General features: G+C 42.3%; 2 protein-coding genes across 2 annotated transcripts in view; one reads left to right on the plus strand and one right to left on the minus strand.

Annotated features, from left to right (window-relative positions):
* The first annotated feature begins 3,462 nt into the window (after nt 1–3,462).
* LOC110537810 (gastrotropin) lies at nt 3,463–4,884 on the plus strand. The gene is made up of 4 exons (XM_021624208.2): nt 3,463–3,680; nt 3,935–4,110; nt 4,563–4,652; nt 4,761–4,884. The coding sequence occupies exons 1-4, from the start codon at nt 3,614–3,616 to the stop codon at nt 4,809–4,811; spliced, it is 384 nt and encodes a 127-aa protein (XP_021479883.1). The 5' UTR covers nt 3,463–3,613; the 3' UTR covers nt 4,812–4,884.
* Nucleotides 4,885–6,206: 1,322 nt separating this feature from the next.
* The window catches only part of ccnjl (cyclin J like), a 34,530-nt gene continuing 13,541 nt past the window's right edge, over nt 6,207–27,195 (minus strand). The window contains exons 4-6 of the mRNA XM_021624209.3: nt 15,650–15,949; nt 13,902–14,061; nt 6,207–13,253 (exon numbers count right to left, since the gene is read on the minus strand). Of these exons, the coding sequence (XP_021479884.3) occupies nt 12,767–13,253; nt 13,902–14,061; nt 15,650–15,949 (947 nt within the window). The 3' untranslated portion in view covers nt 6,207–12,766. The remainder of the gene's footprint in view (nt 13,254–13,901; nt 14,062–15,649; nt 15,950–27,195) is intronic.

Genomic DNA, 27,195 nt, shown 5'->3' on the forward strand with positions numbered 1-27,195 from the left:
AAAGTTTATGTTTCAGCGTGTTATACACTCTTCAAACTGATTCAACCCTCGGGGGAGAATAAAATGATTTAGCTCTGTGCTGAAGGACACTGTTGAGCAAATAATCATGAAAGAGTTTTATGTGTTATCTTGGCATAGTACAACAACGACTCAAGTGTTGAAATCAAAGGTAATACAGTATGAGTCAATGAGTAACCAATACCCAAATAAACTTACTTACTTATTCATTTACAATTTTTAAGAATTTCACATGAGCATTTTCTTACATTTAGATGAGCATTACGTAATTCAATGAACTATCAAAAAATAGTAGCCAACAGTAGGCTAGATATAAAAATGTGGATCTTATTACATACAGTTGAAGTCGAAAGTTTACATACACTTAGGTTGGAGTCATTAAAACTCGTTTTTCAACCATTCCACAAATTTCTTGTTAATAAAATATAGTTTGGGCAAGTCAGTTAGGACATCTACTTTGTGCATGACACAAGTCATTTTTCCAACAAATGTTTACAGACAGATAAACTAAATTCACTGTATCACAATTCCAGTGGGTCAAAAGTTTACATTCACTAAGTTGACTGTGCCTTTTAAACAGCTTGTGCCTTTAAAATTCCAGAAAATTATGATATCTCTTTAGAAGCTTCTGATAGGCTAATTGACATCATTTGAGTCAATTTTAGGTGTACCTGTGGATGTATTTCAAGGCCTACCTTCAAACTCAGTGCCTCTTTGTTTGACATCATGGGAAAATCAAAAGAAATCAGCCAAGACCTCCACAAGTCTGGTTCATCCTCGGGAGCTATTTCCAACCGCCTGAAGGTACCATGTTAATCTGTACAAACAATAGTACGCAAGTATAAACACCATGGGACCACGCAGCCGTCATACCGCTCAAGAAGAAGACGCGTTCTGTTTCCTAGAGATGAATGTACTTTGGTGCAAAAAGTGCAAATCAATCCCAGAACAACAGCAAAGGACCTTGTGAAGATGCTGGAGGAAACAGGTACAAAAGTATCTATATCCACAGTAAAACAAGGCTTAACCTGAAAGGCTGCTCAGCAAGGAAGAAGCCACTGCTCCAAAACCGCCGTAAAAAGCTAGACTACGGTTGACAACTGCACATGGGGACAAATATCATACTTTTTGGAGAAATGTTCTCTGGTCTGATGAAACAAAAATAGAACTGTTTGGCCATAATGACCATCGTTATGTTTGGCGGAAAAAGGGTGAAGCTTGCAAGCCGAAGAACACCATCACAACCGTGAAGCACAGTAGTGACAGCATCATGTTGGGGGGGGGCTTTGCTGCTGGGGGGACTGGTGCACTTCACAAAATAGATGAGATCATGAGGGAGGACAATATAAGTGGATATATTGAAGCAACATCTCAAGACATCAGTCAGGAAGTTAAAGCTTGGTCGTAAATGGGTCTTCCAAATGGACAATGACCCCCAAGCAGACTTCCAAAGTTGTGGCAAAATGGCTTAAGGACAACAAAGTCAAGGTATTGGAGTGACCATCACAAAGTCCTGACCTCAATCCTATAGAACACTTGTGCACAGAACTGAAAAAGCGTGTGCGAGCAAGGAGGCCTACAAACCTGACTCAGTTGCACCATCTCTGTCAGGAGGAATGGGCCAAACTTCATCCAACTTGTTATGGGAAGCTGATTATGAAAGGCTTCACAAGCTTGACTCAAATTAAACTATTTAAAGGCAATGCTACCAAATACTAATTGAGTGTATGTAAACTTCTGACCCACTGGGAATGTGATGAAAGAAGTAAAAGCTGAAATAAATCATTATCTCTACTCTTATTATGACATTTCACATTCTTAAAATAAAGTGGTGATCCTATCTGACCTAAGACAGCAAATGTTTACTATGATTAAACGTCAGTAATTGTGAAAAACTGAGTTTAAATGTATTTGGCTAAGATGTATATAAACTTCCAACTTCAACTGTAAGTTATTCAAGTATGTCAACACGTATGGCACCATCTCATCAAGCATGTCTACAATATTTACTGTGACTTTCTGCCCATGCCATAAGCACTGCATAGCTCATCCACTGGATTGTATAATTTAGCTGAAAATACACTGAGTGTACAAAACATTAAGAACACCTTCCTAATATTGAGTTGGACCGGATTGAGTTGCACCCAGGTTGACTCCAATGCTTCACAGATTTGTGTCAAGTTGGCTGGATGTCCTTTGGGTGGTGGACCATTCTTGATACACGTGGAAACTGTTGACTGTGAAAAACCCAGCAGCGTTGCAGTTCTTGACACAAACCAATGTGCCTGGTACCTACTACCATACCATGTTCAAAGGCACTTCAATATTTTGTCTTTCCCATTCAACCTCTGAATGGCACACATACACAATCCATATCTCAATTGTCTCAATCCTTATTTAACCTGTATCCTTCCCTTCTTCTACACTGACTGACGTGGATTTAACAAGTGACATCAATAAGGGATCATAGCATTCACCTGGTCATTCTGTCATGGAAAGAACAGGTGTTCCTAATGTTTTGTACACTCAGTGTAATTTCATAGTTAATCACATCGAGATTTGGAGCTACAAGAAATGCAAAAGTGTGAGATGTATTCAGTCTTGTGGCTTGCATTTTGAAAAGGCATACTCTTTAGTAGAGGTTCTTGGATGAGCAGTGGGGTTTAACCCTTATGACTTTAAGGGTATTGACCTGCATGTGTCACTTCCTCACCAACGGCTTTTGAATTTCAAAATGCGCTGATATAAAAATGTGTTGTGTGTATTTCTGCATAGTTTTTGGCAAGTGCTGGGACTTGCACTGAGTAGCATCTAAAAATAGGAGCCGTAGGAAGTTTGATGTACAAGTGGAACACTGAATTTGTGGGCGTGCATTTTTTGGAAAGGTCTCAGAGGCTAGGTGTGTGTATGTGTGTTTCCGATGTGCTCGAACAGACTGTCCACCCCTGACGATTATCCCTGGTGTTTTGGCGGTGGTGTAACGAGCTTACTGTCCTCCATGAGCTGATATCGTGTGCTGCCAAGTTCTATGTCTGGTCTCATCATAGGATCTTTGGTCAAGGGTGGAAAATGCAGAGTAATGTTCTGTAGCTGTCATAGAGATCATGGCAACACTCCTAATGGATAACTAAACAGACAAGGAGAAGCTGTTGTTGATTCAGAACCTGTGTCATGTATGGCAGCCTTAGGTCCCAGACTGAGGCAGACTGTAAACTCACCATGTAATTCACTGTTGACTAACAAATTAAAGGAGGGGTTGTATGGTCCAATCATGTCCTCTGTTCGAATGGCATTTTCGTCCTCTATGTTGCCATTGATGTAGTATTGAAATACTGTTAATAATCAGGTGTTTTTTTCCCCCACATACAGTAGGGGATTATGTGCCAAAGGTGAGTGACCCCATGGTCACCAACTCTCTGATGGCACCATAACAGTTTATGGCGTAGTGATGTACCCATTGTAATGAAAGAAGGGCGGAGATGGTTGCCATGTCTATTTAAAGAGGGACAGGTTGTCACTCAGTATCTGACTCTTCCCTGCAGGTCTTGGAACTGCTTCTCCCTCTCCTTTACCTCTCCTTTGCTTTCTGTACACCATGGCCTTCGCTGGAAAATGGGAAACTGAGTCCCAGGAAGGATACGATGAATTCTGCAAGCTCCTTGGTAAGACATGTATTCAAGTTCAATAACCACCTTTATAAAGTAATAGTAAGCCTACGAAAGCCTTAGTCTTTGTCTTGACATCTTGAATTCAATTGGTTTATGCAATATATTGAAATGGATGTATTCACATCACTGCACATTCAATGGGGATTAGCAGTAGTAGTATAGACAAACTATGGTGCTCAGACATGATAATATGATTCACAATTGCCTCATTACCCCTAGCCTAACTACATATTTTCTTGTAATCCAAGGCATCCCTGATGACATCATTGAGAAGGGTCGTGACTACAAGCTCATTACTGAGGTGGTGCAGAACGGCAATGTGTTCTCATGGTCCCAGCTCTATCCCACAAACAAGACCATCAGCAACAAGTTTGTCATTGACCAGGAATGTGACATGGAGACTATTGGAGGGAAAAAGTTCAAGGTAAGAATCTCTATGATGTGTCATACAACTTTCAGTCAGTTCAGATCAGGAATTCGTTTAAAAAAAAATCCTATCCTGGTGTCTGTTGTGTAAGCTTCTGTAATATAGTACCTCAGACAAAAGTCTCATATAGTCACTGTAGTAAAAAATTGTCTAGGGGCCTCCCGAGTGGCGCAGCGGTCTAAGGCACTGCATCTTAGTGCTAGAGGCATCACTACAAATCCAGGCTGTATCACAACCAGCCGTGATTGGGAGTCCCGTAGGGCGCCGCGCCATTGAAAATAAGAGTTTGTTTTTAACTGACTTGCCTAGTTAAATATAGGTTCAATTAATATTTATAATAGGGGAACTCAGATGCATGTATTGTAATCTAGAATCTAGATGAAACGAACAGATTGTTGGTTTAACAAATTATAGTGTGAATAAATAGCATTTGTGTCCATCCATTTCAGGCCACAGTTACAATGGAGGGGGGCAAGCTGAGCACGAAATTCCCCAACTACCACCACACATCTGAAATCAGCGGAGGAAAGCTGATAGAGGTAAGTAAAAGTGGCACTTTGCAGAAGATGGTGTATATTAGAGGGGAGAAGAAAAAAATTCATTTTGGCAGTTCAAGTAATGTTTTGTGTATTTTTCCCCCTGCTTAGACCTCAATCGCGGGCTCAGTCGTGCTGAAAAGAACCAGCAAGAAGATCTAAACACATTGTGACCGTGCCATTAGCAAAAAAACAAACGGAATAATGAGTAAATAAAGTAAGACTGCTTAGCCAACCTGCTGCCTTGGTCTTTGTGTCTCTCCTATGCTTGAAGATGTTTGCCACATAATGGTAAAGGAAAACTTCTTGACAAATGTCACTACATTTATTATGGGACAACCATTGGGGGGGGGGGGGGGGGGGGGGCAATCTATCTTTAAACACAATACAATTCAGTAGCAACTTTAATAAAAGGTTGAAAGAATAGTTTTCAAGAGTTTGCTAGAAAGATTAATACCCTATAACATCAAGATTAAGCAGTGTGTAGAACAGAGTCTGGAAACCAGTTGGATTTTCCATTTCCACCATGATAGATGTACATTGTTAGGTTTTAGGATTAAAGATTAACAAGCAAACAACAGGTTTGTGTGCCACACTCTCTTATGATGTGCATGCATACTGAGTTAAGAGCAATTAAGCTCTCTGGGATAGTTACAAAACAATAGACAAGATGAAGGGACGTCTGGGGTGAATGAGTGTTCCCCTCTCTTTGTAACCAGCCAGCCCCTCCCCTCTCTGCTTTGTAAACAGAGCTAGCGAGAATGATCCATTACCCAACCCCCCTTGCCTACTCCAGAGTCCCCACTTCCCACCTCCTGGGACTGCCTTCAGTACCCCCTACCGATCCGTCCAAAGAAGGAGGGGCTACTATAACCTCCCATTCCTGTCATTGGATTATAAATATATTTTCCTCTCCCACGGTTTATCACTAATGAAAAATGTTGCACAATTTTATGATCTGTGAAGTGAATGAACACAGGACACAAAGGATGTTACAACACATCATTACAAGAAATCCTCTGAAAATGAAGATGTCCATTTCTGAAAAAGAAAAGAGGGGGGTCAAGTGTGAGTGTTAGATTTCTAAAGGCAAATGTTATTATATTTTTGACTATGCATGGCTTGTACTTCCTTATTTTGTCTTTCAGCCGTGGTTTGTATTTTGAGAGACTAACATGTTTTACATTTTTTATTTGCAATGATTACTTACAGTTTCTTTACACTTTGCAAGGCCTACAGTATCAATAGTCTCCAGTTTCTTAACTATTTGTTTAGTGGCAAAGGGAGGGTAGAAATTAGGGATAGGGTTCTCCTCCATTGTCTTGAGGTCTGTAGAGGAAGGGAGCATCAGGGGAGGCTGGGGAGGGGGTTAGTGGTAGAGGATGGAGCTCCTCTTCCCCCGTTGAATAGCTTTTCATGTGCAATGAATTGAGACATTCATATTAAACTATTCCCCCTGGGGGTATGCTAATCGACTTCAAAGACTTGCTATACACATCTACAGGATATTCTATACAAACATGAAAAACAAAGGGTGAAGAAACGATCATGTCAGTCTGGCTTTTGTAAACTGTTTTATTTGCAACTCATTTGACAGAGTAAACACCAATTCCCCTTCCCCAATATGTGCTTCTCCTGCACAAATGCACATAGCTGTTATTGATCCATCAGGGTAGATATAGTTGGTCCATTTGGATTTCAAGAGTTGATGCTTCTAGGTGGTTGCAATGTGCAACATTTTCATTCAGGTAAAGAAATCCACTGCCTTTCCAAGCAGTTAACACAAGTACTACAAAGCATTTGCAAAAAAAAGAAAGTGTGCTTTAAAACAAGATGGCGGTGTGATTGAAAGTAGTCTTAACTAAAAATGACCAATCAGTAGCCTACATATCACACAATATAGACTGGTCTTTGATGGTGCATTGAGCTCTTCATATATTCCCACATAAAACAACAACAACAAAAAAAAGTTACAGGTAGAGTCAGTGATATGACGTAAACAGCATAGTGGATACATTTCCGCAACTACTAAGAGCGTTGAAGAGCAAGGCTCAACTCTGCTGTTTAGGTCCCGTAGCTACCACGCTGTAACAGTGTGAAGCAAACCCGTGCACATGTGTAGCTACTGAGGGGGGAAAAAACGGTTCGGAGAAAAAAAAAGAACTGGACAAAAAATGATTAAAAATGAGTACATCAAATATTAAAGTCAGCTAAATGTACATACATTTGATCTAATGAAAAAAGTAGCAAATAATAAACATAGGTATCACTACATATTGAGGTAGGTAAAAGTTAAGGTATGCAAGAGGATGGTTTTGTTATCGGAGACCCAGTAGACGACAGGGCCATGGCCTCTTCATGCCCTCTGTAAGCAGTAGGGGAAGCAGATAGGCATCGTGGTTAGGATGTGATCAGTGGAAAATATTTAATTACTCCATCAAACCTGAGCTATTCCGGGTACTGGACCCACATGTACTTGGCCATCGGTAACAGCATGTCTGGCCAGCCTGGATTTAGACGTCAAGGCAGCATCATGACTCATGACACAGACATCAAGCTCATATTCCATATAAGCCCGAGTCATACCGTCGTGGCCAAAAGTTTTGAGAATGACACAAATATTAATATTCACAAAGTTTGCTGCTTCAGTGTCTTTAGATATTTTTGTCAGACAGTTACTATGGAATACTGAAGTATAATTACAAGCATTTCATTAGTGCCAAAGGCTTTTATTGACAATTACATGAAGTTGATGCAGAGAGTCAATATTTACAGTGTTGACCCTTCTTTTTCAAGACCTCTGCAATCCGCCCTGGCATGCTGTCAATTAACTTCTGGGCCACATCCTGACTGATGGCAGCCCATTCTTGCATAATCAATGCTTGGAGTTTGTCAGAATTTGTGGGTTTTTGTTTGTCTACCCTCCTCTTGAGGATTGACCACAAGTTCTCAATGGGATTAAAATCTGGGGAGTTTCCTGGCCATGGACCCAAAATATTGATGTTTTGTTCCCCGAGCCACTTAGTTATCACTTTTGCCTTATGGCAAGGTGCTCCATCATGCTGGAAAAGGGATTGTTCGTCACCAAACTGTTCCTGGATGGTTGGGAGAAGTTGCTCTCGGAGGACGTGTTGGTACCATTCTTTATTCATGGCTGTGTTTTTCAGCAAAATTGTGAGTGAGCCCACTCTCTTGGCTGAGAAGCGATCCCACACATGAATGGTCTCAGGATGCTTTACTGTTGGCATGACACAGGACTGATGGTAGCGCTCACCTTGTCTTCTCCGGACAAGCTTTTATCCGGATGCCCCAAACAATCGGAAAGGGGATTCATCAGAGAAAATGACTTTACCCCAGTCCTCAGCAGTCCAATCCCTGTACCTTTTGCAGAATATCAGTCTGTTTCTGATGTTTTCCTGGAGAGAAGTGGCTTCTTTGCTGCCCTTCTTGACACCAGGCTATCCTCCAAAAGTCTTCGCTTCACTGTGCGTGCAGATGCACTCACACCTGCCTGCTGCCATTCCTGAGCAAGCTCTGTACTGGTGGTGCCCTGATCCCGCAGCTGAATCAACTTTATGAGACAGTCCTGGCGCTTGCTGGACTTTCTTGGGCACCCTGAAGTCTTCTTCACAACAATTGAACCGCTCTCCTTGAAGTTCTTGAAGTTAAATGGTTGATTTAGGTGCAATCTTTCACTGTGAAGCTCTTTTTGTGCAAAGCAATGATGACGGCACGTGTTTCCTTGCAGGTAACCATGATTGACAGAGGAAGAACAATGATCCCAAGCACCACCCTCCTTTTGAAGCTTCCAGTCTGTTATTCGAACACAATCAGCATGACAGAGTGATCTCCAGCCTTGTCCTCCTCAACACTCACACCTGTGTTGTCGAGAGAATCACTGACATGATGTCAGCTGGTCCTTTTGTGGCAGGGCCGAAATGCAGAGGAAATGTTTTTTTGGGGGATTCAGTTCATTTGCATGGCAAAGAGGGACTTTGCATTTAATTGCAATTCATCTGATCACTCTTCATAACATTCTGGAGTACATGCAAATTGCCATCCCATCATACAAACTGAGGGAGCAGACTTTGTGAAAATGAATATTTGTGTCATTCTCAAAACTTTTGGCCACGACTGTACACTCTCTTAGTTACTTAACTTCTGTTCTTTAATGTTTTAAATATTCCTACTGACATTCAGTGGGTTGTATCCAAGGTAACCATTAATCAGAAAACAGCCTAAGGATGGAATCGGCAGTAATGGGAAACAACGCCAATGTCTGCCCCACGGCCATTATTGTTTTTGTTCTGTTGACAAGCAGAGTTGGGGAGCATGTTATGTATCAAAACAATAGTGCATTTGGAAAGTCTTCAACTCCCTTTTTTCCACATTTTGTTACGTTACAGCCTTAATCTAAAATGGATTAAATTGTTTATTTTTTCCTCATCAATTTACAAACAATACCCCATAATGACAAAGCAAAAACAGGTTTTTAGAATATTTTTTAAATTGACAAAAAATAAACTGAAATATCACATTTACATAAGTATTCAGACCCTTTACTCAGTACTTTGTTGAAGCACCTTTGGCAGCGATTGCAGCCTTGAGTCTTGGGTATGACGCTACAAGCTTGGCACACCTGCATTTGTGGAGTTCCTCCCATTATTCTCAGCAGATCCTCTCAAGGTCTGTCAAGTTGGATTGAGAGTGTCGCCGCACAGCTATTTTCAGGTCTCTCCAGAGATGTTCAATCGGGTTCAAGTCCAGGCTCTGGCTGGGCCACAAGGACATTCAGAGACTTGTCCCGAAGCCACTCCTGCATTGTCTTGCCTGTGTGCTTAGGGTCGTTATCCTTTTGGAAGGTGAACCTTCGCCCTAGTCGAAGGTCCTGAGTGCTCTGGAGCAGGTTTTCATCAAGGATCTCTCTGTACTTTGCTCCATTCATCTTTCCCTTGATCCTGACTAGTCTCCCAGTCACTGCTTCTGAAAAACATCTACACAGCATGATGCTGCCACCACTATGATTCACCATAGGAATGGTACTAGGTTTCCTCCAGATGTGACGCTTAGCATTCAGGCCAAAGAGTTCAATCTTGGTTTCATCAGACCAGAGAATCTGGTTTCTCATGAAAGTCTTTAGGTGCCTTTTGGCAAACTCCAAGCGGGCTGTCATGTCCATTTTACTGAGGAGTGCCTATAAAGGCCTGGTTGGTGGAGTGCTGCAGAGATGGTCGTCCTTCTGGAAGGTTCTCCCATCTCTACAGAGGAACTCAGGAGCTCTGACCAAGGCCCTTCTCCGCCGATTGCTCAGTTTGGCTGGGAGGCCAGCAAAGTACCGCCCTTGCTGTCTCCGCCTGGCCGGCTCCCCTCTCTCCACTGGGATTCTCTGCCTCTAACCCTATTACAGGGGCTGAGTTACTGGCTTACTGGTGCTCTTCCATGCCGTCCCTAGGAGGGGTGTGTCACTTGAGTGAGTTGAGTCACTGACGCGATCTTCCTATCCGGATCTTCATGGGCTATACTCGGCCTTGTCTCAGGATGGTAAATTGGTGGTTGTAGATATCCCTCTAATGGTATGGGGGCTGTGCTTTGGCAAAGTGGGTGGGGTTGTATCCTGCCTGTTTGGCCCTGTCCGGGTTATCGTCGGACGGGGCCACAGTGTCTCCCGACCCGACCTATCTCAGCCTCCAGTATTTATGCGGCAGTAGTTTGTGTGTCGGGGGCTAGGGTCAGTCTGTTATATCTGGAGTATTTCTCCTGTCTTATCCGGTGTTCTGTGTGAATTTAAGTATGCTCTCTCTAATTCTCTCTCTTTCTTTCTTTCTGAGGACCTGAGCCCTAGGGCCATGCCTCAGGACTACCTGGCCTGATGACTCCTTGCTGTCCCCAGTCCACCTGGCCGTGCTGCTGCTCCAGTTTCAACTCTTCTGCCTGCAGCTATGGAACCCTGACATGTTCACCGGACGTGCTACCTGTCCCAGACCTGCTGTTTTCAACTCTCTAGAGACAGCAGGAGCAGTAGAGATACTCAATGATCGTATATGAAAAGACAACTGACATTTACTCCTGAGGTGCTGACCTGCACCCTCGACAACCACTGTGATTATTATGATTTGACCATGCTGGTCATCTATGAACATTTGAACATCTTGGCCATGTTCTGTTATAATCTCCACCCAGCACAGCCAGAAGAGGACTGGCCACCCCTCATAGCCTGGTTCCTCTCTAGGTTTCTTCCTAGGTTCTGGCCTTTCTAGGGAGTTTTTCCTAGCCACCGTGCTTCTACACCTACATTGCTTGCTGTTTGGGGTTTTAGGCTGGGTTTCTGTACAGCACTTTGTGACATCAGCTGATGTAAGAAGGGCTCTATAAATACATTTGATTGATTGAGCTCTAGGTAGAGTCTTGGTGGTTCCACACTTCTTCCATTTAAGAATGATGGAGGCCAATGTGTTCTTGGGGACCTTCAACGCTGCAGAAATGTTTTGTTACCCTTCCCCAGATCTGTGCCTTGACACAATCCTGTCTGAGCTCTACGGACAATTCCTTGGACCTCATGGCTTGGTTTTTGCTCTGACATGCATTGTCAACAGTGGGACCTTATATACACAGATGTGTGCCTTACCGAATCATGTCCAATCAAGTTGTTGAAATATCAAGGATGATCAATGGAAACAGGATGCACCCGAGGTCAATTTCCAGTCTCATAGGAAAGGGTCCGAATACTTGTGCAAATAAAGTATTTCAGTTTTTTTGGGATTTTGTTTTTGCTTTGTCATTATGGGGTATTGTGTATAGATAGATTTATTTTTCAATTAATTTTAGAATAAGACTAACGTAACAAAATGTGGACAAAGTCAAGGGGTGTGAATACTTTCCGAATGCACCTTATACAGCTGTTCTATTGCACGTGCAATGGTGTCCGGGGGGGGGGGAGGGTGGGTTGTTGTTTGCAGTAACTTCTTTGTTGTATTTTCACAAAACAGACGTGGCAGTTTCACCCTTAAGGGTCCCAGCTTTAAAGGTCAACTATACTTTTGCTAATATTATAGGATAAATGTTTGGTGGCACTCTTTACATCTGATCAAGCATGGTCCATTTTACAGGTACAGTAAATTACAGTAAAACTACACAAATAGCAACCACCCTGGAGAGTGAGGTAGGACATCAGTAGTAGTATGACCAGATGAGAATGTCAGCGGAACTGAACTATAAGCTATCCTATGCAGAAGCCTTCCCAACGTGATCCTGGTGTCATTAACTGCTCAAGGTCCTTGTGACAAGGACAGCAACAGTAGCTGTTCCAGTGAGGGTTGTGTGACTGTCCTGGGTTTCAGTCAGACATACAGATGAAATGGTACCAGTCAGGATAATTTACATTATCTGAGGAGAAAGCATGGCTTTGCCCCCCTGGGGACTAGCTAGTAAAGCATCACTTCTTCCCCTGTGGTTTGATGTGCTGAGAGGATGGATGTGGCTGTTCCCCTGGGAACCATGGCTCCATCTGCTTCCAGGGGCACCAGAAAGGCAAAACAAGATTGAGACTACTCTACACCAGCCAAGGCCAAAGATGGACCAGAAATCATAGCAAGGCATCTCCTACATTACAATACACACTGTTTTTACCCAGTAGAAAAAAGAAAGAAAACACAACATCAAAAAAGAAATTCATTTACACAGCTGTTTAAATACATATTCTTTCAAGTAATACTTCAAACCCTGAAATTATATAGTTCATGTAAATAATACCAAGGACAGACCACTTTCCACTGATCATAAAGTCAGAATTTTGTTTAAAGCAGCAGCATTGAAAGATAATAGTATATAAAAAAACAGCAGTCCCACAGAATCACAGTGGCTAAACCAGCCTCACAGTCTCAGTATAGAGCAAGCAGTCACGTGAAGGAAACAGTATGTACTGTATGTAATCAGCTCATCACAAAGTGTCTCATTTCAAATAGGTAGGGCTTTTGTTAGGTCAATATTATGACCTCCGCAACATCTGCATTGACATTGCTTCTTTGTTTTGGTTTCCTTTGTCCCCAGTGGATGAGGTCAGAACGGATGGAGGAAGACACTGACTGCCCCAGGTTCTGTTTGTCCTCCCTCTCCTGGCGTCACCTGTCGAAGCAGCCTGCTGTGTAGGTGTGATGGGAGCCCAGGTAGCCTCCCCCGTACGACAGGGGGAGGCAGTTACGGGGCTCTGCAGCTAGAGCCACTTGCATGGAGATAGGTCCCTGCAGGGGCAGGGAGGAGCGCAGCCCTGAGGCTAAGCTGGGGTAGGAGGGGAAGACTCCCTGAGAAACCGACCCTGAGAGGAGCCCTCTCTGGTGGGCCTGGAGGTAGTTGCGAGACCCGACAGGGCCCAGAGTCGGGGACTCACCTAGCATGTGCAGCTGGGAAAGGGGAGTAGAGTGCTGGGTGAGCTGCTGCTGGTATCCACCTGTCTGGAAGAGCAGCTGCTGAGAGGTAGACAAGGGCTGTTTCATGGTGGAGACAGAGACTGTGGAGGTTGAGGGTAGGGCCTGGGGTTGGAGAGGACTCTGGACAGACGGAGAGTTGGACTTGGATTTGTTGGCTTGTTTCACATCGTTGTCATGGGCACTAGAGGGAGAAAAACAGTGAAAATGATTACTTAATGACGTTTAGCTGACGGACATAAACAACACACAGAGGTAATAACTAAGGGTCAATGGTAATGACAGTATGAAAAAGCTGTAGAACTTCAACCTCAAATTGCATTAAAATGGAGGAAAGGGGCATACATGGGAAGCATACAACTACACAGTTTAGAAATGGCGGAGGATAAACTAAGTGTAAGCAGATGTCAGTAAACATGGGGTGTATTCATTAGTCAGATTCCGTAGCAAAATATTTTGTCTGTTCAGGGCTCCAGACTAACATTTTCCCAACTTCTGCAGTTGGTGGCACCCAACAACAAAAAGTTTGAGCAGCGTCACACAACAGAATACATTTTAGTCATCATCATGTAAAGTCATAATAAAGTAATTCACAATAGATGATATATAGTATGTCAAAACAGGACTCCAGAACTTTCAGATTGTTTTGTTTAATAGAGATGAATTGGCCTTCCCCTTTATGTTCACAAATATTATACATAGCCCTAATTCAATTGGTGCTTCTTCACTACCTGATGAAGTGTAAACTCAAAACAGATGAGTCGGAATCCGACTAATGACCAGATTAATGTGTGTGTACAGCACATTATGTAAAGCAGTAGTGGAGTCTTACAGAAGCATGAGCTCGATGCACGGGGTGAGGGGTTCCCAGGAGTATCCGGTGAGCAGGTGGAGAACGGTGGTCCAGCTTGGGGTGATCTGGAGACAGATGCGGGACGCCGCAATGCAGGCTGCCGCCACCTGGGACGGTCGGAAGCCGAGGAAGGCATGGTCTGAGACGCACAAACACAGAGATCATCAGTCTCACTCATTTACTCAACAACGAATGGCCCCACCATAGAGAGCAATTGTCTTGCCCATTAGACCACCCACTGCAGTCACTTTATGGACATCCATTCTTGGGCACTCCTAATCAGGGCTGTTGCGGTGACCGTATTGTGATGATCAATTTGAAGAAAGAAGTTCAACAACAGGTTGAAACTGAGTGGAAAAACACAGTCGATGTGGATGTCGTTTCAAAGCCTAACACAACGAAATGGACAGCGCTTTCTAAGGTGATGATTCATTCAAACACCCAGCTGTATATTAAAGCTTATGCATAGGCCTATATATGAGCCCAAGCCCGAACAAAAAAACGGAATTAAAATGATGATTGTGCCATTATACAATACATAGCCTACCGCATACTACGCATATTACACATGGCAGAAAAACATGAAACTGATATGTCTTTGGTACATAATTGGTCTAGCTAGCCTATACGAGCACACAAAGGGCCTGTCAAACGTTTAATGAAATATGTTTCGTTGTGAAAAGATGTTACTATCGATGTTCCCGAACATATTTCACTTGGTTTCCCAAATTAAGCTCTGGGTAGCTGCAGGAACAGGGTTGGAGAGCCCATGGCATACAGAGTTTGGGCGAAATATCATCTGTCACGCAGTGAGATAGTGCTCCTCAAAACAGTGGATGATGCATGGAGTGAAATAAGTGTTCTTATAAGCCCAGACATTTCTATAATCCTGTGTGAAAGCAGAGTTTTGATGGTTCCCACAAAAAATTGGAGGATCCCAGTTGCTACTATACGTATTTCTCAGCTTTATTTTTTGCATATTAGTAAAGACAAGATTAAATTGAGAATAGTCTGAGAGGTGAAAATATGATCTCTTAATGAGAGAACAGTGTGTGAAGCCTGAGGCAAGGAACACAGCTTTTTTTTTTTGGGCGACTTTCTCAAATCATCAACAGCCTACAGTCGCATCATGCAGCCCATATACATTTTGATTTCGAAGGCATTCTAAGGGATCTATCATTCACAACTGAAGTTGCCAAATAACTCTAAAATCGAGGGTATCGGACCTGTTTCGAATGATCACTTTTACGCTCAACATAGCCACTTCATATGCACCCTCACTCCGGAATTGGAAAAATATCCTTTCTATTTGATTCAGCTAAGTTCCATTATATTCTTCTTACTATAAATTCATATAAAGTCATGGAACGGGACTTGTACGCATATCTTGTCAGCTAAATGAACACAGCATTGAGCATTGCCAGATAACATAGGCCTACAGTAGGCCAACTCTTATTCTATTCTTCTGAAATACATTTGCTTCGTATCATAATGTTCTTTCAGATCTGCCTAAAACAAATAATGGATTTAATGTGAGGGTGTATATTGAATTGATATATACTTTTTAAAATGTGGATATTCCAAGGGCGCGCAGCAGTGTCTTGTATACATGGAGGTCTGGAAATGCTAAACATGTCTGTTAATTAACTGTCAACAACCGTGAGACCGGCAGTCTTTTGCATGACAATAACCAGTAATAACCATGACTGCCACAATCTCATCCTCACCTTGCAGTGAGACTTCCAGGAAGTAGTGTGTGTACTTGTCCATGAAGGCTTTGGTCTTACTGAGGGAGGAGAGGGGCCAGCCGTTGTGCAGTTCTCCCTCTTGTACAGCGGCATGGAGGTAGTAGTCTATGAAGTGTGCAGGCGTGGGCATACACAGGTTCCAGCCAAACGTCTCTAAGAGGAGCAGCTCCATCTTTACCAGGTCCTTCCGGCTCAGTGACAGGTTCAGGCTACACATGAAGCCCAGAGAGTTTAGCTGCTCCAGCTTTGGTACACGGTCCTCCTTCTCTTCAAACTTACCTGGAGGGGAGATGGTGTTACGGTGAGTGAAAATTGAACACATTTTGTAGATGGAGTGATTTTGTTTGTGAAGAGTGCTTATAGATGTATAATTCATAACTTATAATAAACTGGGTTTTTCGAGGCCTGAATGTTGATTGGCTGAAAGCCGTAGTATAATCAGACCGTATACCATGGGTATTTTTACTGCTCTAACTACATTGGTAAGCAGTTTCCAATAGCAATAAGGCACCTCCGGGATTTGCAGTATATTGTCAACATTCACCGGCTAAGGGCAGTATTCCAGGCACTCTGCGTTGCGTCGTACATAAGAACAGCCCTTAGCCGTGGTATATTGGACATGTACTACATCCCCTCGAGCCTTATTGCTTAAATAATACACATTCTATTCAAACAAAAATAAGCATGCCCCATTAAAAGCATGCCCAAATGTAGAACTAAGAACAGATATAGCCCTTGGTTCACTCCAGACTTGACTGCCCTTGACCAGCACAAAATCATCCTATGGCGTTCTGCATTAGCATCGAATAGCTCCCGCGATATGCAACTTTTCAGGGAAGTCAGAAACCAATATACTCAAACAGTTAGGAAAGCTAAGGCTAGATTTTTCAAACAGAAATTTGCATCCTGTAGGAATAATTCAAAAAAGTTGAGACACTGTAAAGTCCATGGAGAACAAGAGCACCTCCTCCCAGCTGCCCACTGCACTGAGGCTAGGAAACTCGGTCTCCACCGATAAATCCACGATAATCAATCATTTCAATAAGCATTTTTCTACCGCTGGCCATGCTTTCCACCTGGCTACCCCTAACCCGGCCAACAACTCTGCACCCCCTGCAGCAACTCGCCCAAGCCCCCCCCCTCGCTTCTCCTTCACCGAAATCCAGACAGCTGGTGTTCTGAAAGAGCTGCAAAATCTGGATTCCTACAAATCAGCTGAGCTAGACAATCTGGACCCTCTCTTTCTAAAATTATCCACCGAAATTGTTGCAACCCCTATTACTAGCCTGTTAAAACTCTCCTGTAATTTTCATCTGAGATCCCCAAAGATTGGAAAGCTGCCGCTGTCATCCCCCTCTTCAAAGGGGGAGACACTCTAGACCCAAACTGTTATAGACCTACAGTGGGGCAAAAAAGTATTTAGTCAGCCACCAAGTTCTCCCACTTAAAAAGATGAGAGGCCTGTAATTTTCATCATAGGTACACTTCAGCTATGACAGACAAAATGAGAAAATAAAATCCAGAAAATCACATTGTAGGATTTTTAATGAATTTATTTGCAAATTATGGTGGAAAATAAGTATACCCTCGTAAAACATACCCTCGTAAAACAGACTATCCTACAGATCCTTGACTTTGGCGATGTCATTTATAAATTTGCCTCCAACACTCTACTCAGCAAACTGGATGTAGTCTATCACAGTGCCATCCGTTTTGTCACCAATGCCCCATATACTACCCACCACTGCGTCCTGTATGCTCTCGTTGGCTGGCCCTCCCTACATATTCGTTGCCAGACCCACTGGCTCCAGGTCATCTATAAGTCTTTGCTAGGTAAAGCCCCACCTTATCTCAGCTCACTGGTCACCATAGCAACACCCACCCATAGCACGTGCTCCAGCAGGTATATTTCACTGGTCATCCCCAAAGCCAGCTCCTTCTTTGGCCGCCTTTCCTTCCAGTTCTCTGCTGCCAATGATTGGAACAAATTGCAAAAATCACTGAAGCTGGAGTCTTATATCTCCCTCTCTAACTTTAAGCGTCAGCTGTCAGAGCAGCTTACTGATCACTGTACCTGTACACAGCCAATCTGTAAATAGCACACCCAACTACCTCATCCACATTTTATTTATCCTCTTGCACCCCAGTATCTCTATTTGCACATCATCATCTGCACATCTATCACTCCAGTGTTAATGTTCAATTGTAATTATTTCACCTCTATGGCCTATTTATTGCCTTACCTCCCTACATTTGCACACGCTGTACATAGATTTTTCTATTGTGTTATTGACTGTACATTTGTTTATGTATAACTCTGTCTTGTTGATTTTGATCGCACTGCTTTGCTTTATCTTGTCCAGGTCGCAGTTGTAAATTACAACTTAACTGGCCCGCCTGGTTAAATAAAAGGTGAAATAAAATAAATTAAAAACGATTTGATACATTTTGTAAACGTGCAAACAAGACATTCCTATATGGTCTAGCGACAAATTAACCTTGAATATATGCAATTAACGACTGAGGATTCTACTGGTCACAGCTAAATCCTCAAGCATCTCCCTCTGGAGTCAGATGCTCCAACAATGCAGGACCCCTGGCTCCTGACCTCTGGAGATCAGGCCTGGGCACTTGCGATGGCTGATGCGCAATTTCGCGCTCTCCGTATTTCAAAGCCATATCAGGTATCTTCATTGTAAAACAGTGTGCATGGAGCTCAAAAAAAAAAATTATAATAATTGAGAAATACAAATTATACCCACGGAAAGCAGAGACTTCTCTTTAATATGGAAAACGAGTTGCTTCCAAAGTAGTTTTTCCCCCGCAATTGCATTTGGAAATATTATACACGAGGGGGAAGAGAGTAAGAGGCTCGCTCATTACATCAGCCTGGCCTAGCAAAAAAAAAAAAATCAGGTAAAGCGTCAGGAAAGACACCTTTATTACAGGAATCATGATGCTAAAAAATATGTCATTAACAACGGAGGACTCTACTTCAGCAGCATACTACCCTGCATCCTACTGCTGGCTTGCTTCTGAAGCTAAGCAGGGTTGGTCCTGGTTGGTCCCTGGATGGAGACCAGATGCTGCTGGAAGTGGTGTTGGAGGGCCAATAGGAGGCACCCTTTCCTTTGGTCTAAAAAACAAATATCCCAATGCTCCAAGGCAGTGATTGGGGACATTGCCCTGTGTAGGGTGCCGTCTTTTGGATGGGATGTGAAACGGATGTCCTGGCTAAATTCCCAATCTGGCACTCATACCATCATGGCCACCTAATCATCCCCAGTTTACAATTGTCTCATTCATCCCCCTCCTCTTCCCTGCCACTATTCCCCAGGTCGTTGCTGTAAATGAGAATGTGTAAGTCAACTTACTTGATAAAATAAAATAATATTTTTTTAGATATATATATATTTCTTCTCTCCCACTTTTCCCTTTCACTGGGTGGTCACAGCTAAATCCTCATGTATCTCCCCCTGGAGCCAGATGCTCCAACAATGCAGAACCCCTGGCCCCTGACCTCTGGAGATCAGTCCTGGGCACTCAGGCAGAGGCCCCCTCCTCAGATCAGTGGAGGGTGTGGGTGTGTGTGTTTTCAAAAAGGGGTAAAATAATTGCCCCACTTTTCCTTATTTAGCCATTAAACATTCCATTGTAATGCAAATATTTCAACCCAGAAACATTGACTGAAAAAGGCCCAGCAGTACGTACTTTCTTTCTTTGAGGGAAAGAGGGATCTTTCTTACGCTCTAACATTTGGAACATCTCAAACTGAGACTTGTGTAACATTTCAATAAATCTTCAATTGCAGAGTTGTCACTAAAATCTCCAATGAACACATAATTATGAAAATGATCTGTGGGCATATTAATTCCTTCAGAACATCAACAAACCTCAAGGGGATTTCTGTCTCGCTAAACTAAATATCAGTAACCTTACAGAGTATTTCTACCTACCCCCTATGTTTCACTTGATTTATTTTTTAATACCCTGAGACCTACAAAATATGCTGCTTAAAATATTCAATGTGTAAGGCTGCCATTCAACATTACGCTGCAACTCCGTAATGACAGTACAGGGCAGGGGGTGGTTTTACAAGTAGGGTCTTCTGGATGGGGAACGACCAATGGATGAGTCTCCCTGTGGTTCCTGCTTTTTTGTTACACATCAATGAGCTTATATCAGTGCCTTCAGAAAGTATTCATACCCCTTGACTTATTCCACATTTTTGTTGTGTTGCAGCCTCAATTCATAATGGATTAAATCTTCCTTTTTTTCCCCTTCCTCACTACACACAATAGTGAGGAAGATTAAAACATGTGTTTTTAGACATGTATTGCAAATTATATACAGAAACATTTAATTTACATAAGTATTCACACCACTGAGTCTACACATGTTAGAATCTCATTTGGCAGTGATTACAGCTGTGAGTCTTTCTGGGAGCTTTGCACACCTGTATTGTGCAATATTTGCACTTTTTTTTTTTTTTAATTCTTCAAGCTCTGTCAAGTTGGTTGTTGATCATTGCTAGACAGCCATTTTCAAGTCTTGCCATAGATTTAATATTGATTTAAGTCAAAACTAACTCGGCCACTCAGAAACATTCAATGTCATCTTGTTTAGCAACTCCAGTGTATATTTGGCCTTGTGTTTTAAGTTATTGTCCTGCTGAAAAGGTGAATTTGTCTCCCAGTGTCTGTTGAATAGCAGACTGAACCAGGTTTTCCTCTCGGATTTAGGCTGTGCTCAGCTCTATTCCATACATTTTTATCCTAAAAACAACTCCCTAGTCCTTGCCGATGAAAAGCATACCCATAACATGATGCACCCACCACCATGCTTGAAAATATAAAGAGTGGTACTCAGTGATGTGTTGTATTTGCCCCAAACTCACTGTTTCCAGGACATAAAGTTAATTTCTTTGCAGTATTACTTCAGTGCCTTTTTGCAAACAGGGTTTGGAACATTTGTATTCTGTACAGGCTTCCTTCTCTCCACTCTGTCAATTAGGTTAGTATTGTGGAGTTACTACAGTGTTGTTGATCCATCCTCAGTTATCTGTTATCACAGCCATTAAACTCTGTAACCGTTTTAAAAAGTCACCATTGGCCTTATGGTGAAATCCCTGAGCGGTTTCCATCCTCTCCAGCGACTGAGTTAGGAAGGACACTTGTATCTTTGTAGTGACTGTGTTTATTGATAAACCACAAAAAATGTACTTAATAATGTCACCATGCTCAAAGGGATATTCAATGTCTGCATTTTTATATTTTTACCCTTCTACCAATAGGTGCCCTTCTTGAAGAGGCATTGGAAAACCTCCCTGGTCTTTTTGGTTGAATCGGTTTCAAATTCACTGCTCGACTGAGGGACCTTACAATGATCTGTATGTGTGGGTACAGGGATAAGGTAGTCATTCAAAAACCATGTTAAACACTATTATTGAACACAGAGTGAGTCAATGGAATTTATTATGTGACTTGTTAAGCACATTTTCACTCATTAACTTATTTAGGCTTGCCATAACAAAGGGGTTTAATACTTATTGACTCAAGACATTTCAGCTTTTCATTTGTAAAAAAAAAAAATATACATATTATTATTATTATTCACAATGATACAAGAGAGACTCAAAATCGCCAACTTGGGTGAAGGCGAAGACCAAGAAGGCAGAATCACTTTCCTTAAATGTATCCATAGTGGAAGTCAAATGTCCTTTATTAATATGTACTCTTTTTTGATTCACTGAACAGCATATTGTTAAAATTAACTCAATTCCATCTGTTTTTTGGGACAGACATGAATGCTATTTTGGACATGCAAGACAAATCTAATAAGACCAACAACAAGCCACACGCAACCAAGGTTCTCCAGCATATAACCTTTACTCTCTGATTACAAACTCATTGATGCCCGGCGAGCACATAATCCGAAAGCAAGAGAGATCACTTTCTACTCAAACAAGCAGAAAACATTTCTCCTCAATTGTTTTCATACTATTATCTACAACTCTACTTTCCTTAATCAAGAAAATAGAAATTCGACATATGGTGTTTTGACGTTTCATTACTACAAAATCATACATTCTGTGATCAATTTGAAATTTAAACTAAATTAATTCATCAATAAAAATTCAGTCGATGACCCCCGGATTCTATGGGATGCAACCAAAGGTTTGATTAAAAATAATGCAACTGCATTTTCATCTGGGTTGAATAAATCACAATTAAAAAAGGTGTCAGAATTGGAAATGTTGTTCACTGCATTAGTGTTTTCAACAAACACTTTTCATTCCAGGTAGCTATTACTCTTTCCAAAGTCAAGACAGAACATCATTTATTGATAAGACAGAGAGCAGAATTTGCCAACCATCGAGTTAGACTTCCAAGGTAATCAATCGTCTTTGTCGTTTACTGGCCAACAAGGTACGCAGTAATGATCAATTAGCTGATTTAGCAGAAATTACATCTGAAAGAGAGGAGTTACCATCAGAACCCAAATGAATCTGATTCTCCTGCTTCTATAAAGAACTGTACACCTTGGATAGTAAATCAACATCAAAACCAGACTAAGAACTTCATCTCTCAACAGAAGCCACCTCGCTGGGAGCCCAAATCTCTCTCAATGAACTCAAAGAGCATTGGAGAGCATTACTAAAATGGGATGGGATGGGTATTCCTCCTATTTAAACATTTGGAATCAATTAAGTGCACGGTTGCTCGAACTGATTAACAGAGCCATTCACAAAGGTTAATTTGGGGGAAGAGATCATTACATGCAGACGATATTTTACTATATCTAAAACACATTGATGATCATAGAAAAATTCAAGGACATCAAGTTATAAAATGAATCTAACCAAATCAGCCCTACTGCTTCAAGACCCTGAGTGAGGACTCCATCTCTACTTATGAAATCCCAATTGTTCCCATTTTAAATACTTGAGTAGATAGATATATTTCCTCCCATAGAAAAAAACCATTGGCACAAACTTTAACAGAACGCTCAAATCAATTAAATCCGATCTCATTAGATGGAATAATATCCCAGTAAGATTATATGGGCAGTTGAGCGGTCAGAAATCCTGCTCATCGAGCGGTGGGGCCGGGTCTCCACGTCCTTTTCAACCGCTCAGCACTCACAGGAAAAACATATTGACGCTCCATTCATTAAAATCACAATTTAACAAACAACCATCTATCTTTGTGACTACCTGGACCAACCATTTGGTTTTTAAGTATTGAAACTAAACCATATGATATGAATGAAAAGTATTTTAATAAAACATGAGAAGGTGAAGGTAAGAAGCGCTCATCATTTCAAACACGTCACATTAAACAGCATATAAACACTCTAAATAGGTCAGGAGCCTAAGAAGGAACGGAAATGAATTATTTAGGCTATATTATTTAAAGGCTATAGCCTACAAAGAAATACATTGTGAAGCATTCGCGAGTGTGACACACTAGGCTGGTAGGAAGTCAGGGACATGAAGCGCTCAGCATTTAAACAACATTTTGTTGTATTCAATCATTAGTCTATAAATTGTGTATATAGGCTGTGATTAACGAAAAATGCCTTATTAAACTCAGTCTACAGTGCCTTTGAATTTATTTTTAGAAATTAATTCAGGCTCATGTGATGGCGTCTGGGGGGGCAGGCCAGCAGCGGAGAATATCCTCTCCATGCTTGCAGAGCCACCGGGGATGCTAATCGCAAAGCAGTGCGATCAAAAACAACACAGAGTTACACATGGGATAAACAAACATACATAACACATTAGAAAAGTATATATACAGTGTGTGCAAATGTAGTAAGATTAGGGAGGTAAGGCAATAAATAGGCCATAGAGGTGAAAAAAATAAAATTTAGCATTAACACTGGAGTGATAGATGTGCAGATGATGATGTGCAAGTAGAGACACTGTGGTGTAAAAGAGCAAAAATAAATAACAATATAGGGACGAGGTAGTTGGGTGGGCTTTTTAGAAGATGGGCTGTGTACAGGTGCAGTGATCGGTAAGCTGCTCTGACAGCTGACGCTTATAGTTAGAGAGGGAGATATGAGTCTCCAGCTTCAGTGATTTTTGAAATTCGTTCCAGTCATTGGCAGCAGAGAACTGGAAGGAAAGGCGGCCAAAGAAGGAGCTGGCTTTGGGGACGACCAGTGAAATATACCTGCTGGAGTGTGTGCTACGGGTGAGTGTTGCTATGGGGACCAGTGAGCTGAGATAAGGTGGGGCTTAACCTAGCAAAGACTTATAGATGACCTGGAGCCAGTGGGTTTAGCGGCAAATATGAAGTCAGGGCCAGCCAACGAGAGCATACAGATCGCAGTTGTAGGTAGTATATGGGGCATTGGTGAAAAACTGGATGTCACTGTGATTTGCTGAGTAGAGTGCTGGAAGCTATTTTGTAAATGACATCACCGAAGTCAAGGATCAGCAGGATAGTCAGTTTTACGAGGGTATGTTTGGCAGCATGAGTGAAGGAGGCTTTGTTGCGAAATAGGAAGCAGATCCGAGGTTTAATTCTGGATTGGAGGTGCGTAATGTGAGTCTGGAAGGAGAGTTTACAGTCTATCCAGACACCTAGGTATTTGTAGTTGTCCACATATTCTAAGTCAGAACCGTGCAGAGTAGTGATGCTAGACAGGTGAGAGGGTGCGGGCAGTAATCGGTTGAAGAGCATGCATTTAGTTTTACTAGCATTTAAGAGCAGTTGGAGGCCACGGAAGGAGTGTTGTATGGCATTGAAGCTCCCCTGGAGGTTTGTTAACACAGTGTCGAAAGAAGGGCAAGAAGAATACAGAATGGTGTCGTCTGCGTAAAGGTGGATCAGAGAATCACAAGCAGCAAAAGCGACATCATTGAAAAATACAGAGAAAAGAGTCGGCCCGAGAATTGAACTCTGTGGCACCCCCATAGAGACTGCCAGAGGTCCGGACAAGAGGCCCTCCAATTTGACACACTGAACTATCTGAGAAGTAGTTGGTGAACCAGGCGAGGCAGTCATTTGAGAAACCAAGGCTATTGAGTCTGCCGATAAGATGATGCGGTGATTGACAGAGTTAATCGATGGAGTTGGCAGAGTTATCGATGGTGGTTATGATATCATTTAGGACCTTGAACGTGGCTGAGGTGCACCCATGACCAGCTCGGAAACCAGATTGCATAGCGGAGAAGGTACGGTGGGATTCGAAATGGTCAGTGATCTGTTTGTTAACTTGGCTTTCGAAGACTTTAGAAAAGGTAGGGCAGGATGGATATAGGTCTATAACAGTTTGGGTCTAGAGTTTCTCCCCCTTTGAAGAGGGGGATGACAGCGGCAGCTTTCCAATCTTTGGGGATCTCAGACGATACGAAAGCGAGGTTGAACAGGATAGTAATAGGGGTTGCAATAATTGCGGCAGATAATTTTAGAAAGAGAGGGTCCAGATCTTGCAGCTCTTTCAGAACATCAGCTATCTGGATTTGGGTGAAGGAGAAGCGGGGGGGGGGCTTGGGCAAGTTGCTGCAGGGGGGTGCAGAGTTGTTGGCCGGGTTAGGGGTAGCCAGGTGGAAAGCATGGCCAGCCGTAGAAAAATGCTTATTGAAAATATCGATTAGCGTAAATTTATTGGTGGCGACAGTGTTTCTTAGCCTCAGTGCAGTGAGCAGCTGGGAGGAGGTACTCCAAAACCTTTTGGAAATTGTGCTACAGGATGCAAATCTGTTTGAAAAAGCTAACCTTTGCTTTCCTAACTGACTGTGTATATTGGTTCCTAACTTCCCTGAAAAGTTGCATATCGCGGGGACTATTCGATGCTAATGCAGTACGCCACAGGATGTTTTTGTACTGGCCAAGGGCAGTCAAGTCTGGAGTGAAGTCGGAAGTTTACATACATTTAGGTTGGAGTCATTAAAACTAGTTTTTCAACCACTCCACAAATGTCTTGTTAAAACTTCTCTAGGGTAGGGGGCACTGTTTTCACCTCTGGTGAAATTAGGGAGTAAGATCAGTCTGAATGACCGTGAAGCACGGGGGTGGCAGAATCATGTTGTGGGGGTGCTTTGACACAGGAGGGACTGGTGCACTTCACAAAATAGATGGCATCATGAGGTAGGAAAAACAAGGTGATATATTGAAGCAACATCTCAAAACATCAGTCAGGAAGTTAAAGCTTGGTCTCAAATGGGTCTTCCAAATGGACAATGATCCCAAGCAGACTTCCAAAGTTGTGGCAAAATGGCTTAAGGACAACAAAGTCAAGATATTGTAGTGGCAATCACAAAGCCCTGACCTAAATCATATAGAAGATTTGTGGGCAGAACTGAAAAAGCGTGTGAGCAAGGAGGCCTACAAACCTGACTCAGTTACACCAGCTCTGTCAGGAGGAATGGGCCAAAATTCACCCAACTTATTGTTGGAAGCTTGTAGAAGGCTACCCGAAACATTTGACCCAAGTTAAACAATTTAAAAGGCAATGCTACCAAATACTAATTGAGTGGACCCACTGGGAATGAGATGAAATAAATAAAAGCTGAAATAAATCACTCTCCACTACTATTCTGACATTTCACATTCTTAAAATAAAGAGGTGATCCTAACTGGAATTTGTACTAGGATTAAATGGCAGGAATTGTGGAAAAACTGAGTTTAAATGTATTTGACTAAGGTGTACGTAAACTTCCGACTTCAATAGTATATCTGTTCTTAGTTCTACATTTTTTGAATGGGGCCTGCTTATTTAAGATGGTGAGGAAAGCACTTTTAAAGAATAACCAGGCATCTTCTACTGACGGGATGAGGTCAATATCCTTCCAGGATACCCGGGCCAGGTCGATTAGAAAGGCCTGCTTGCTGAAGTGATTTAGGGAGCGTTTGACAGTGATGAGGGGTGGTCGTTTGACAGCGGACCCTTTACGGATGCAGGCAATGAGGCAGTGATCGCTGAGATCCTGGTTGAAGACAGCAGAGGTGTATTTAGAGGGCAGGTTTGTCAAGATGATATCTATGAGGGTGCCCGTATTTACGGATCTAGGGTTGTACCTGGTAGGTTCCTTGATAATTTGTATGAGATTGATGGCATCTAGATTAGATTGTAGGATGTCCGGGGTGTTAAGCATATCCCAGTTTAGGTCATCTAACAGTACGAACTCTGAAGATAAATGGGGGGGCAATCAATTGACATATGGAGTCCATGGCACAGCTGGGGCCTGAGGGGGGTCTATAACAAGCGGCAACAGTGAGACTTATTTCTGGAATGGTGGATTTATAAAAGTAGAAGCTTGAACTGTTTGGGCACAGACCTGGATAGCATGACAGAAATCAGCAGACTATATCTGCAGAAGATTGTGACTCCACCCCCTTTGGCAGTTCTATCTTGGTGGAAACATTTGTAGTTGGGGATGGAAATTTCCGAATTTTTGGTGGCCTTCCTAAGCCAGGATTCAGACACGGCTAGGACAGTATGGTTGGCGGAGTGTACTAAAGCAGTGAATAAAACAAACTTAGGGAGGAGGCTTCTGATGTTAACATGCA

This window comes from Oncorhynchus mykiss, chromosome 12 (genome assembly GCF_057628025.1).
Source record: "Oncorhynchus mykiss isolate SJ-2025 chromosome 12, ASM5762802v1, whole genome shotgun sequence".
NCBI classification, from domain to species: Eukaryota; Metazoa; Chordata; class Actinopteri; order Salmoniformes; family Salmonidae; genus Oncorhynchus; species Oncorhynchus mykiss.